General features: G+C 46.0%; 1 protein-coding gene across 1 annotated transcript in view; it reads right to left on the bottom strand.

Moving 5' to 3' along the window:
* Window positions 1-6,110: 6,110 nt before the first annotated feature.
* Window positions 6,111-15,473, bottom strand: part of DMRT1 (doublesex and mab-3 related transcription factor 1) — a 116,077-nt gene continuing 106,714 nt past the window's right edge. Inside the window, exon 5 of the mRNA XM_037797809.1 lies at window positions 6,111-7,134. Coding sequence (XP_037653737.1) covers window positions 6,980-7,134 — 155 coding nt within the window. The 3' untranslated portion in view covers window positions 6,111-6,979. The remainder of the gene's footprint in view (window positions 7,135-15,473) is intronic.

Genomic DNA, 15,473 nt, shown 5'->3' with positions numbered 1-15,473 from the left:
CGGTTTGACTCAATGCAGACTACCGCAACAAAAGCACGCGGACACCTATAGCGCGCACACACACACCCCCAAACAAAAAATTGGTGCATACAGTCGGAGCTGAGCAGCAAAAAGGTTCTGGGAGAAGGGGGATGGTGGAGGCCCCCAGCGTTCGGTCCGCAAGTTCTCCGGAGCACAACCCGAGATCACCTCCGGCGATTTGGGAGAATCGAATGCGAGACCCGAGCGTAGATAAGTCCACGGCAATGCCTGGCCCTTCCTCTGCACCATGGCCCGTGTCCCCCTCGGGGAGGCCACTTTTCCCTATGCTGCCCTGGAAGTAAGCCGGCAACACGAAAACTTTCCTCTACACTTGCTGTGAATTCAAGTAAAGCACCACCAGCCTAGAAGGGGGGGCTCGGGGAGGGGAGTTTAAAAGGGAACCCAGTTGTGCACGTTTACTTTGAAGCCTGTCGCTGCCCCCACACTCCCGTTTCCGAGAGGTCCCTGAATCAGGGGTCACCGGGGTCTGTTCTAGTGAGCAGGGAGTCCTTGCCTTGGAATCCTCGCCCTGGGAGATTTCCTTAAAGCCACACCAACGGCCTAGAAGGCAGGAGGCGGTGCAGGGCCGGCACACTTTCGGCTTCGCCGCCAGGCACCCCAGGCACCCGGGGCCTGGATCACCCTGGCGCCTTGGGCACGAACCCCTCGGCCTCGCGTCTTCTCGCTTTCCCCCACCACGCTCCACTCCTCCCAGCCTTTGCTAGAAAAACAAGCCCTGAAACACTACAACTGGATGGAACTTCTCAAACTCTCGAGACGGAGGCAGCGGTCACTCGCAGCCCGGCAGGCTCGAGGAGGGGAAGCAAGGTGCTGGCAGCCAGTCGCTTCACGTGAGGAGAGACTTAGAGCGCCGCGAATGAATCTGGAAACCTTCGTGCTGAAATCTCTCGGTCTCTGGAAACGCGGGGACCAAGAGCATTTTTCAAAGCCAAATTTCTCCCGATTTTCTCCAAGTGGTCCGCGGAACGAGGGAGTATAACGAACTTGAAAATAAAAACATTTTTTAAAGAAAAGCAGCAGAGAACCCTGCACCAGGTTTGGGGGTTGTTCCCACTACCAAGGCGACCCCCTTTCCTCCCTCGGTCAGCTAGCCACCCTATCTCTTCGCCATTCAAACAGCCTGGCATTATTTGGTCCCGGGGCCCCCGTTTCACTCCAATGCACATCGGAGGCTGAGATCTAAATACTCATTTGATATAGCGCAGTAATCCTTTTCTCATATTTGATGGGAATGTTTTCCATATCCCAGTATTTGACAACATCTCCCCATAGGGACAGGTTTGTATTTATGTTGGTAAAATGTCCCCTGCCTCAAAGTCTATTGTAACCCAACACCTGACAACCCCGAGTCCCATTTCTGTTTGCAGAAAGGGTTTATTCAAGCACATAATGGGATCCCAGCAGAAAGCCTTTCAGAACAAGGGGCTATGGTAAACTTCACCACATGAACTCCGTTTCCAGGGCTATTAAGCTTTTAATTGGAAAATAGCAGAGGAAATTTCAAGGTGACTATAACGTGTTAGCAGTTAGCAGGGAGAAGAAAAGCAGGAGCGGGAATGAATGTAGAAAGCATATGGTCCGAATAACATTTAGGAGGAGCGGCCTGCTTCTTACTAAGTCCGGGCAGCTTATACACTTATGGGAAAAATCATCAAAGAAATTGGAAAGGGAGGGAGGAACGATTACAAGTAAATGTAACCTCACGAAAGTTGGATCCACTTGTACGTTCTTCCCTGGGTATGTGTGTGTGTGTGTGTGTGTGTGTGTGTGTGTGTGTGTGTGTGTATGTGTGTTGAAACCACAATTAACGGGGTAGAATTGTGACACGTATTAATAGCGAAATGGCGAAAGATAATGTGTGTATGTTGTTCTTTCTGTTCACACACATGGAGTGTATATCTAAAAGCTCAGGATGCACATGTCCTTGCTGAGAAAGTGAGGATGTTCTGAGTCAAAATCTGGGAGTCCCGGAAGCGGCCCTCCACCCCCTACCCCACCCCAAGTAACACTCCATCAAAAAGGACAGTTTCATATTATCTCGGATGTATGGCCCATCGGGAAATTTTCTGTCTGCGGGATTCTCATGGAGGGGGAGGTCAGCGTTACTATTTTGCCGTTTTAATCGCGACCACGGTGACACTGGTGCAGGCAGCGCCTGGCTGTGCAGAAAGCCCCTAAAAGGCAGGAAAACGTGCCACCCTTTCCCTGCGTGGGAACTCATTCTCGCCCTGCCCGCGCCTCTCCGCATCGCTCTTTGCTCAGCTTCAAATTTAAAGGGGAAAAAATTGTCTAACCAGACAGTGGGGCGAACAGCAATCGGCTTCTTGGAGTGACAATAATGTCCTTGTTCTCCCTCAATTGATCGGGGAAAGACTTGCGCATCCGCATGCGATCCCGAAGCCGTTCTCCTGGGCGCGGGATGGAGGACACTAGGCCGAGCAAGGCTGGGGGAGATTAAATCTCCGGGGGACTCCTCGGAGTAAGAAAGAAGGCCCTGGGAGGCCACGACCCACACCATTTTGGAAGTCAGGGAGACGCATCGCAGTCGACGACTCCTGCTCTGGGATCCCTAGCGCCCGAGGCCTTTTGGAGCAAATGACGTCGACGCAGAACCGCTTGAGACTCCGCGGGCCTTGTGTAGACCCGGCAGGCGCAGCTGCATCCTTTATGTTCCCAAACTTTCCAAGCTCGAGTTAGCTGCGGCTCCCGCCTATGCAGATTTCTCAGACCCATCCCCGACCCAAGACCGCGCCCGTCCCCGCCTCTGGGAGTGGGGCTGGGGGATGTCGCCCCTGCACTGCTTAATCCGAGGAGCCCACTGTATGGCCACGACCACAGCCTCACGCTTTCGAGGGGACCAGAAAAGCGCGCGCCATGGAATGCTCCCCACTTGGCCGCGATCCTCGAGACCCAGGCCAGAGTCCTCGGAAGCCCCAGAGCAACCGCTAACTCCCCCGGCCCTGGCCTTTCTGGCTGCCCTGCTGGGTCCCTCGGGCCGGGAGTTCTGGTCCGCGGCCCTACACAAGAGTGAGCGCGAAGAGCGCAAGGGCGCGGGGAGGACCAAGGGCGTCCGGTCACGTGAAAAACTGTACGACCCCGTCTACCTTCCCTGCAAAAGAAAAAGTCACCGTGTATCCTCCAACGTAAAACGAGAGTAGCGTTAACTTTAAGACAGTTTAATATCGTCTTTTCCCTGAGAGTTTAAAATTGAAAACAAAACAAAAAAAAGTCCGAGAAAATCGCCTTAGGTGATTTGAGCAACAAAGAAACAAGGAACAAAAAAGAAACAAGGAAAGTTTCTTTTCCCCTGAGTATTCTCCAGGACGAAATCACTCTCCCAGAAAGTACTCCCCCGCCGCCCTCCCTTTCCCCGAACAGAGCTCCGCCAAGAGGAAAACGGGTGAATATGGTTCGAGCACGGTCGCTAGCCAAACCCGCCCGTGTTGCCCACAACAAAACCCGAAAAAAAGTGGGCGCGAGCTCGACGCGCTGAGGCTGTACCCAAGGCGGGAACAAGGCCGCGGCGCTGCACTGCGGCAGGGGGGTGAACTTGGAGCAAGGACCCTCGCGGGGAGAACGCACCCTGCTAGAGTCTAGGCCGAGAGCCTCTGCTCACTTTGATCCCGCGCGAGCCTCAGGGTGGAACGACTTCCAGAGCAGGGGTCCCGCCCAAGCCCGGCAGCACCGCCCCGGGCAGCGACCCGCCCCCCTGCCCTGGCCCTCCCTAGCCGTCCCGGTAGCGGCTTTGAACTGCACAGAAGTTTGCTGGTTGCTTCTCTCGCGGGGGTTGGGAGGGACAGGAAAGAAACAATGACTGAGTAAAGGCCGGTCCGCGTTTCCATGTGGGGACGAGGGTGGGGAGGTGTCTTTTAAAGGCGGCGATCTCGAGTCATCCGCAGCCGCCGAACTTCAGAGCCACCAAGCCCGCGCGGTTGGCGCAAGGCCGAGGGCGCAGCAGGTCTCAGGCCTTGTTCGCGAGGGCGCGGAGGAGAAAGGAGAGTGAGCGTCCAGACCAAGTTCCCATTCAAACCAAGTTCCGGTTCAAACTTCCCACACGGGCCAGGACCTGCGGGCAGCCAGGAAATGCCCCCTCCCTCAACAAGCTGCCCTTCTGGGTTTCTTTCTAACTCGGGGCGCGTTTCATAGCTCTGATAACACGACCCGGTGCAAAGTGTGAAGTTGCGATGAAATGTATGTGCACATGAGACCCCCTTAGCGCTTAAGCTCTTGAGAAGCCGAGACAGGGCCCAATTTTCTGCCGGTGCAAGAGTCGTGTTTCCACAGGGTAGGAAGGAAGGCCCCTGCCTTCGATCTTCTTGCGTGGGTTACGGAGGGGGTCCAGCTGAGGGTTATGACTGTGGTTATGGCAGCAAGGAAGAAACTATCACCAAGGGCGCCCTGGGCCCCGAGGACGGTTCTCCCCGCGACTCCAGCGCAGCGGCGCAGGGCCTGCAGCACAGACGTGGCACCTTCCGCAGTGGGTCCCTGATCTGTGGGCAGCACCAGCCAGAGGGGTGGGCTGGAGTGAGATGGGTTAATAGGAGGCGGCCCTAGGGAAAGCCGCGGGCTTCTTTTGCCCGGAGTGTGCCTGACACGCTCACACTGCACACACACGTGTTACACGCACTTGTACACCGCACACCGCGGATACCGCGCAACACATCACAGATATTGCTCGCAGGAGAAAGCGGCCTTGCTTGTTACAGGTCCTCAAGATGTCCGAACTTTGAGAAACTGACTACCCTTCGAATGTTTACTAAAATATGGCTAAAATCCAGCACGTCAAGATTGTCTATGTTCTTTGTGTTCAGAATTTGGTAAATTCATAACACAGTTCACTTGAGCCAGGCCTTGTGCCTGCCTTCAACTTCCTAAGAGTCAGGAGTAAAAACCCGAGGAAGAAACTTGAGTGTCATCAAGCTACTCCACTCTCCCGGTGGGCTGCACCCTTTCTAATGGGTGGACGCTTCCCACTAGACGGGCCTGGCTCCCAAGGCTCCAGCGGCCGGGAACTGAGCTCCGTGTACGGTTCTCTGAGCGCCGAAACCGCAGCGGGAGCACAGGACGTGCACCGCCTGCAAAACCCGCGCCCGATGGGCAAAACCTGGTCCACCGGGAACAAGTGGGCGTCGGGCGAGCGCCCGGCCAAGGCTGTCAGTGAGCTCTGGCGTGTATACTGGGACCTGTCGGACTTGCCAGAAATGCAGGGGCACAGAAGGGGGCTGGGGTAGTAGGGGCACACCCCCTCACTGAGAGCGTGACAAACTTCTCCCAGAATATCGCCCATCAAAATAAGTGTGTTGGAGTCGCCTACGGTACGGCGGGAGCAGGAAGAACCGGGGATCTTCAGAAGCCAAGATTATTCAAAGAAATGGAGGAGGTCTAGGCAATGGGCCGGGAACTCTCAACGCTGGGAACGTCACCATTAACGCTTTGGAGGTGGCGACGCCGCAGCCCGGTTCCCTTCCCTGCGCGCCCCGCAGCTTCCCGGCGTCGCGGTCACAATAGCTACAGCTACAGCCGCCGAAGGGCACACGGCTGCAGTAGCAGCAGCCTGACAAGTGTGATAAAATGATCTTCCTTAACTAAACTCGTAAAGCACTGGGCAATAAAACTCAATCTTCTGTAAAATCCAATTAAGTCATTATCTGACTGATTGTATCTTTAATTGAAAACAGAAGTGACAGTAAATTTCTGTGATATATCAGGATCAATCGATACCGCTATACAATTCAGCCCCAAGAAGTGATTTATAATGTCAAACCTATATAGGTAACTCCACATTATTCTCTCTAAAACCACTGGTGGATGAAATTAAGAGTAAGTGCATTTAATAAAAAACAAGATGGTCAGGTTATTGATTACAACAGATGGGGGTGAAATCAAATAGATGTTTTCAAAGCACAGAGCGAAGAAAATACAAGTAATTTCTTTTTCCCTGTTTAATACTGCTCACCAAATATACACACAAGAAAATTCAGTCATCAATAACATTTTTATTTCAGGTACAGCTGCAACTACACAGCAGAACAATGAATTTTTTTAATACTAGTTTCATTTCAGGATAGCTTCTGTTACATAAGTACTCCATAAGCAATTTTTAACAAAATAATAAACTCAGAAACCTGTAGTAACTTTTAAACACATACCTATTTTCAAATCACAACCGAAGGTTACAAAATAGTCTAGATTGCATCCATTTCTTTCCTGTAGTACAAAGAATGTGTTTTTTGATACTCTTGAACTATTCTAGAAAGAACAGGAACTCTGAATCATTCCAGTTACTTTAAATTGTATTGTTTTCTATTTACCCTTTACAAAAAAGTAGCTATTCTTAAGGGCTTTGATTCTTTTTTTCTGACTATACTTCAGTCATGTTTTGAATTTGAGGTGTTGGGGTGGGGCTAGGTTTTTCCAACAGCAACACAAACAGGCAAAATACAGTATTTCCATTTATTCTGATCTACCGCAGACTTCTTTAAAAACCACGAATCTTGCCTGCTCTGTTTCTTACTTGTCAGGAATTTATATTTTTTGCAGTTTTATGTACTAAAATTAAAAAAAACTAAGGTGCCTAAGATTTCATTTTAAAACTAAAAGTAACATCTAATTATGAACTTTAGATGCAAACATACTGCTTTTCTTGAGTGAACTATTGTATTTCTTGAAAACTACTTGTAAACCAGTGTCATAAAAAAGTGAGGGACACTACTGTTCAAACTCCGTGAGCAAAGCACTTAATTCCTGCAGATGGTAATGGACCCTAAACAATTACAACTATGTTTTAGCCTCTGGGCTAAACCCTAAGGAGTATAAACCAAACAAGTTCTCAACAGTTAAGACAGCATTAGTCAATGAAAAATATTAACAACAAACCCTGTGTCTAATGGAATAAGCCTGCTATTCCAAGTGAACCGCCAACGGCAGCAGGTGCCGCTTACTCGTCCTCCTCGATGACAGGAGTGACCGTGAAGCTGCTGGGCTCCGGTGCAGATTCGCACTCCAGCATTCCCTTTGTGCTCTCGTTACTAATAGGAGAGCTGCTGGAGAGGGAAACCAAGCCAGAGTCTTGACTGCTGGGCGGCGAGAATACTGGGGAAGTGGGGAGAGAGAGAGGGAGAAGAGTAGGTTAAAAGTGACTAGTCTTTCTACATTCAGTATTCAATTAGGTTCCAACGAAAGCACTTTGTGTTTCTATTACAAATGGAAAGTGTTTTTTTTATGGAGGCTCATTAAAATCCCCAGCACTTCTTTAGAATAAAAAATAGTATTTCTGCCCAGTGTACTTATCTAACTGAAGGGGAAAGTTAGGTAGCAGAGTTCTAGTTTTATGTTCATTTAAAAAAAAAAAAGTCTGCTCCTTCCTCTTTGGGGAAACTATTTCCACTCTGCACTGACCTCCTCCCCCTTGTGTAAAGGATGCTAATAGAACTTGTCTTGCCAAGTGATCCATCTGACAAATTACCCTGAGCAAGACTCCACCCTTGTATTTCCACCATTTGACAGGTAACACTAGTTTTTCAATTTATAGCAAGTGAAGTTGATTTAATTATAGAGCACATCAACTTTCCTGTTATTTCTCTTGACTATATGAGGATACACACTCTTGGGGAGGGAGGAGGCAGCCTACATTTTTTTAAAAAATAAAAAGCAGTTATTGGGAGAGAAATTTAAAAATACAGAGAGTAGAGTAAATGGAGTAATACCACTCTAAAATAGAAGTCAGATAAAGATTTTTAAATCAAACCTAAGAACACTAAACTCCACTGGGAAACCAACATTAAATATGAAGGGTGCAAAACTAATAATGTGTTGAAAAAATTTTGCAACCTTACAAGCCACAGTAGATACAAAATTTAAGTAAAAGGGTCTCTGACCTTCTTAACCTTAGCCGAGTTTAGATCCACCCCCAGAACTCCCTTCCTGCCCAGTGTGAATGTAATTAAGGGGAAGCTGCAGTGGTAATTTCTCTCCTCATTAACTTCCTGATTGGTTTCAGCCTCAGGATTCTGCCGGGCAGTAGTTTGTCACCAATTCCAAATGGCCAATCGTTAATACTAATGTTTGTGTAACTAACTGCCAGCATCTGCCACGGCTTCTTGTACAACAATAATGGTGAAAGGGTACATTAGTGCTCCTGTGTTAATTCAGCTTGTGTTCATCAATAGGGAAATCTATGATGTAATTAGCAAAATGCATTGGGAACTGAGTGCTGAAGTCATTTGTAGAGAACTAAATCATAGTACAAGCTGTACTGGGTCCTGATGTGTTTGCCATCAATACTTATTATGTTTGGAATTTAATAAGGTATATTACCATGCTGAAAAGAGACCTTTTTACAAGAGAACACTATTTACGCTTGTTATGGGTTTGGAAAAGAAGGTTTGCTACAGCGAGTGAAACCACACAGAAATAAAAGAGCTGGGATTTAAGAAGCAGATTTCTACTCCACTGGACCAAATTATTTCAAAAAGCCCTGTACCTCAAACGTGACATATGGATGGACAGATAGACAGATGGATAGTTCGGTACAGCTGCCCCAATAACCAATAAGGAAAGGAATGATTTGAAAACTTACTAAGTGAATAAATCTGAAAACAAACAATTTAGGTAATTTCCTAGAAAGCAACTACTTTTGATATTGATATCTTTAATAGCTTAAAAAAAAGCAAAAGTATTAAATATGTAAGTTTAAATAAAAGGGAAAGAACTGAAATATAGTACTTTATAGGTACCAAAGTGTGCATGCATATATAATAGCCACCCAAAACAGAGAACCTACAAAATCTGAAGCCTTCATTTTATGCAGTTCATAGAAGTTTCTCCCTAAATTTGAATTGTTACATGGATTTAAAATACCCCACAAATCCAAGGTGATGCATGAATTGTATGTACATGTACCTGGATGTTGTATATACACAGAAACGTGTTCCTAAAGCGGTAGACTTCCTCTGACATCTTGTTGCTATACAGGTGAGGAGAGTTTACTGAGAGTGGTAGGTGTTAATCTGTATCCCCTCCCCAAATCAGTGACAGAAAATTCTCTGTATAGAAGCCTGGCAAAGGGAGTGAACATTTACTGAGTATTTCCTGTATGTCACAGACTGTAAGGAAGTATTTAATCCTCAAACCATTCATTGAATTATTGTTCCTAGTTTACACAAGGGACCCCGGGGAGGCTGCCAAGGCAGGGTACCACTGTTCAGCCTAACTCCTGGCCATGCTCTCTCCACTACACTCCCCACCCCCCTTAAGTCACCACACTGAGGAACTGGTCTGTGAACCTTCCTAATCCCCATCTGGATTAAAGGAGGCAAAATAACTGACCCATCAGACTAATACAGAGTCTATAAAGGCACAGGTAAGTGTTCTCCCAACATGTTCTGAGCTCTGGGCCTGCCTGCTGCCTTCAATAAACAGCTGACCTTTATTGAAGATCATTCCTTCTCCACCCCTGTGGATGAAGAAACCTAAACATTTAGCAGATTCGGGACTAAAAGAAGGGTGGAGGGATTCTGCAAAGTAAAGGAATTTGGGGATAGTCCCCCCTTTTGCTCTCACTTGCCTTCTGGGCATTTTCTTGGAAAGTAATCCTGTGAGACTAGGGGCTACAAAGACAGGCAGAATGTTTGTGTTACCTGCATAGACTGGGGAGGCTAGAAGCATATTTAATGCATGACTGCATTCCAGAGAAGATAGATGTAAATAAACGAACTCAAGCTGTTTTGGAAAATACCTGTATTTTTTAAAGCATTTCTCCACTCAGAATTTAAATCCATGTTATTTTTATGTTTGTTCGTTCAAGGCTTAGCATTGTCTTTAAGTAAAAGGCTGCGGAAGTTAAAGACAGTATCTGTTTAACTCATTTTGTGCCGCACCTTATAAAAGTTCCAAATGCATTAAGATTTAGTAAGTGTTTATCTTACTAACATCCAAAATCTATTTTACTGCCATCCTTAAATTCAGTCCTTCAAGGAATGCTCTCCGTTTTAAGGCAGCTACATTAGACATTTTGGGAGGAAAGAAGCAAATTTTTATATCAATTACCCTTTTGCCTTTAAAGATAATTCTAATGGGCTCTGCACAGGGCTAATTTCAACTCAAAAGGTTCATCTTAATTATTTTGTAAAAATGCTAGTGTTTAGTGTCAGCAGAACTGTGAGGAAACAGATACGCTGTTGGTGGCTCTAGAAATTGGTTCAATCTTTTTGGACAGCAATCTAGTGACATGTAATAGGAACCATAAAACTGTTCATACCCTCTGACCTGGTAATTCCACTCTGGGGAATAACCCCAAGGTGGGGGGAAAATTGGCCCAGAATGTTCAACACTCCACTATTTGCATCAATGAAGATGTCAGCGCTTTGCTCTTGCCTGGGGGAGAGGGGCATGGATAGGGGAAGCTGCAATGGCGTTAGGGGACGGCAAGCCTTCACAGGCAATAAAAAATTAAGGATTATGCTACCTTATAATCATTGATAGGCTCCCAGCATTCATAGAAATGGAAGAAATGACTTCTGGAGACCTAAGCAGAGACTGAAAAGTAAAAAAGAGAAAAGAAAGGAAAACTCGCCTAACTGATCTTCTTTCATGATACAATGAAAGGTGGAAGGAAACTGCAAGGCTGACCCTTGTTTGAACCACAAGCCCAGGGTCTGTTTTCTTTCAAGTAGCCTATTTGCTACAGCAGCTAAAGGGTGTTTCTTTTATTATTATTTTAAAACAAACAAAAAACCTTACAGACAATCACTCTTACCAATGCTGACAAAAAAAGGGAAAAGAAAATAAAAGCTTAAGATGATTTTGACGATCTCATCTATCCATCAGTATTATTTTTGGCAAATAATGTGGACTGAAAAAAAAAAAAACCCTCTAAAAAACAAAACAAAAACCACTCTAACTGCTAAATCTTTTGACATTGCAAAGACCCCTGACTTTTAACTTGAATGATCTGTTGAAAGCCAATGGACTGGAACGAATAATTCTCTTCCAATGATGTGAGAAAACAGGATATTCATGCTTGAGGAAAAAAAAAAGAAACACTTCTTCCTCTATAGGTTAAATACTATTAAACTCCCACTAAGAAATCATTTAAAAATAAAAATGCAAGTGGTGTTCTTCAATTGTTAGCACTCGTCGCCTAGATGCTGATTGCCAAGAGCGGAAAAACAAAAGTGCTAGCTTCTTTGGTTTCCTAGAGTTTGCAGGCATAGGAGTTTGATGAAATGCTGATGAAATTTTCTTAAACAACTTCTCCCACTTCACGATAACCATACTGTTTGGAAATAAAATCATGTCCAATCAATACCAGTTAGCAGATATTTAATGTTTCACAATAGAACTCTTTTCCAGAGTGGAACTACCGTCCTTCTCACTTACATTTAAAATAATTAGGATTATCTTAGCTGTCCTTAGCTTGGCAGGTTCAGTTTGTACTTTCAAACAGCATTAATTCTTGGCAGTGAGAACAAGGGATAAAAGGTAAAGATATGAATGGAGATCTTTATTCAACTTGATCTATCATGGATTAGCTCATTCTTTTCCAGTTCATGCCTGCACTCTAGTTAAGAGGAAGGCTGAGCTGTAACTGATGTAATTAGAAACCACAAGCTGGGAAAAAAATAGCCCTTTATTAATTTCCTCCATTTACTATAAATTTACTAAAAAAATAATAATCTTTGAAACAATTAAATGTGCCGCCTCCCCCACCACCAAGTGGAATTAAAGAGTAGTGACAAGAGAAAGGAGCTATATACAATTCTGCTTTTCTTGAAAACATACCCTGTCAGATTTTTAACACCAGTTTTGAAAGACGCTAGCTCTGCACTTTGCATATTGCAGAGAGAAGTGGCCAAGCCATGGAAATTAGAGTTCCTGCGGGCGGCATCAGGCACATTGTCAGTGCTTCCTCTCTGATACGACCATCAAATCTTCGCAGGCATTGGGAGATAACGCGTTTTAAAAACTAGGTGACCTTACAACAAAGCACAAATTTTTGCAATATTAACAGTACTAATTTCCCTTCAAATCAAATGTATAATATGTATACACAATTCACAAAATAATAACGGAACAATATTCTCAAAAGAAACAAGCCCACTGAGCATCCTTCTCAGCATGTCAGAGGCGGGAACGACAGCCCGGGAGTCTGAGAACCTGGGTCCACAGCCTGGCCCCCCTGTAACGTAATGGACAAAGGGAAGAATCCTTTTGGTTTTAATGCAATGGGCAAAAAGGGAAAAGAGAGAAGGGGCACCATGCAGTCTTCCAGCTCACCGGAAGCTAGGCAGAATTACCCCGGGGGCCAGGCATTCCTCCTCCGGCAGCACAACCTACACCCATCACAGCCCCTCTTGGACCTCAGCCTGGCAGCTGCAGGGTCCCCCATTCCTTGTTTGTTTCCTAGAGGGGGTCACGAGAATCGACCTGAGCCTCAAAGCCCATGAACAGGCAATGTGACCCTCACGGCAACCCCATGACAGCCTCGGCACTTTCCCTGGGCCTCCCTACTCCTCAGCTCCCAACACCTCCTGTCCAGCCTCCGTGCTGGAGCTCCGGGCAGGGATCCTTCCCCCAGACTCTCCTTGAAAGCTGTGGGGTCTTCTCTCTCACTTATTTCTTCCTAAACCCTTTCAGGAGAAGAGAGCAAGCGTCAATGTTAAGGAGGTAACTCATTATTATTAGCTCAGTGCCTCATCTCATTTCTGGAGATCCAAAGATGCAAAGTTCCTCTAATTCACTGTTTTACCCCAGACACACTCAGTGTAAACACATCTGTAACTTGATGTGGCTTTTACTTCTCTTTGGGAACAGCACTTGGTAGTAAATCCACATATTGGCTGACTCTGCTCAACATTCCTCTTTGGCGAAATGATCACAAACCAGACTTTCAAGAAATATCCTATATGACCTGGGCAATTGACTTAAGCTTCCTGAGCCTCAGTTTCCCCACCGGTCAAATGAGGCTAATAACATGTAGTTATGAAGACTATTGAAGAGTCAATCAGTAAATATTACTTCACCAACTTCTTTCTGCAGTGCAAGTCTTACTGTCTTGAAGTTAGAAGATTATTGCTTTAGAAAGTACCAGAATCAAATGAGGATGTAGTACATGGTTTATTCACTCCAAGCCACACATCGTGTACCTTTTGGAGAGTTAGGAACCAGGAATACATGTTCTTTTCATTTTGGGCCTACCTAATAGCCAGAGTGTTACATCCAAGAGGCAAACAATTTTTTTTTTTCCACTTGGGCAACAAGTCTCTCATTACTTAAGCTCTACCTTTTAAATTTTTTGTGAGGGGTGGGAAGCTGTCTGGTGTCAGAAGCTTTATATACCATACAAAAAACACTGTTATTATCCAGTGATCAAACAAACTATTCCTTCAGACAGTAGTATTTGGAGGCTGGAAATATCTATTTTTGAGCCTAAAAGTAAGGTGGAAATTCTGAGAAGTACTGGGCAGAGGCTTTAATGTCTCAAAAGAAGTATGGGTCTCAGCAGTTCCTAATTTACAATTAGTTATATAGCAAAGGAGTTCCAGAAGTGGTCCCTTACTCAAAATGCCAACAGAACAGAGGGGTTAAGTGTGTGGGCTCTGGGGGCCAACTGCCTCTTACTAGCTTCAGACCTGAAACTGGTGAAGTCCCTTAGCCTCTCCATGCCTCTGTTTCCTCATCTGTAAAATGAGCACTTAGGAAGATTCTATGCAAAGCACTGGGGCCCCATCAAGTCCGATGCCGCCAAAAAGCCCACATCACAAGGATACAATGCTTCACCATGTGGTCACCTGCACGTGTGCCTGGTGACTGTGGCATCTCAGCCCTGGATGGGGTCTGGGATTGAGCCCTGTTCCTAGCATCACTTTTCCGGGTTTGTCCTCTCTGCTCCCCTGGCCTACCACCCCCACCACCCCTCACCCCACCTCATCTTTCCTGAGTGTTTAAGGGGGGCAGTCAAGAAAGGCAGACTGCTGTTCGTGGCCCAGCTTCTCATCCCTGGGGAGGCAGACGGTTTTCCTACCACAGAAACTGCCCAGATGGGGGCAGGAGGGCTGAGGGCAGCCATGTTTCCTGGCCAGGGAGACCAGGACCTCGTCTGCTCAGCTCACTTTGCTAGGGCCTCTTAGGCTAGCCAAGGCCAAACAGGATCAACAGCCATCTAGGAAGCAGTGCGGAAACACCACTGAGCTCTGCCTTCAGACATGGGCACCTCAATAACCACCCTGAGCCTCAGTTTCCTCAACTGTAAAGGGAGGAAAATTATTTATCTCACAAAGTTGCTTTAAGGATCAAGGAGATAACATATGACAAAATATTTTACAAATTTTAAGGCTCTATACGCTTGTTAGTCTTTTTCTTTGCTCCCTCTCCCCAACAAGAGCCTGTGCACTTCTCTTTGGTAGAACTACAAGTTAGTCACTTGTACTCCAATGTTTAAGGCAGGACCAAGAAATTAATAGGATCTTCGTTAAACACTGGTTGGGAAAGAAGAAAAAAGAAGAATTAGTGACAACACAGCTCAGACTTTCCCGAATATTCTCAGACAAGTTTCAGTTCTGATGTTCAGAGAGGTGACTTATTTTATTCATCCTTCTTTACACACCAAAAGACTGAAAGTTAAGATGAATTCCAAGCTGAAACCCGAGGCTATTATTTTGTGCTTTTTGTGGCATTCACACACAGGACTTCAGCTACACATCACATCTTCCTGAGGCTGGGCCAACAGGCAAGAAGACCTGAATGGATCTGGCCAGTCACCAGGCAGCCAGATAACCAGCTCATGGAAGAAGTAGCAAGTCTGTAAGATGAGAGAAAAATAGCAGTTCCACTGACATGAAGCCGAGATCATCTGCCATATACTGTCCCGCACCATGCATGCAGGTGATTACTAAATGGATGAAGGAATGAGAAAGGCCATACTGCAACCACATATCAGGGTACCCACACACTGGCAAAGAGTCTCCAGTCCAAAACCAGCGTTGAGAACTTTAAAGTGCAAGGGGTTTATTTAATTCCACAGGTATTTACTGCACAGTTACTTGAAGCAAAAGTGGGCACCAAGGGACTTGGTACTTCCACCTGCACGAAGTGGTGGCGCCAGGTGGAGGCTGCAGAGCCTGACACTTAATGACCATGCAGGACCATGCTGGTTAGGGACATGTCCAACCCCAGCAGGTGCTCATGTCCACATACAAGTGCCATGACTGGGTTGGTCACACGTGCGCAAATGCATTTGGAAACAGGATTTAAATAGGTATGTGATTATTTCAGAAACTAAGGTGGGCCAGGCAAAGAAGATGCTCACAAGTCATCTCTAGAATAGAATTTCCATTTGATTCCAGGAAAGCTGTTTTCTCAGATACAAAAGGAATCAAACCCAAAAGTAGACTGTAACATTTGCCATCTTAGAAGTGGTGGTTCTGTCCAGG

This window comes from Choloepus didactylus, chromosome 10 (assembly GCF_015220235.1).
Source record: "Choloepus didactylus isolate mChoDid1 chromosome 10, mChoDid1.pri, whole genome shotgun sequence".
NCBI classification, from domain to species: Eukaryota; Metazoa; Chordata; class Mammalia; order Pilosa; family Megalonychidae; genus Choloepus; species Choloepus didactylus.
Note: the sequence above shows the minus strand (reverse complement) of the source record. Positions and strands in the feature narration are given on the sequence as shown.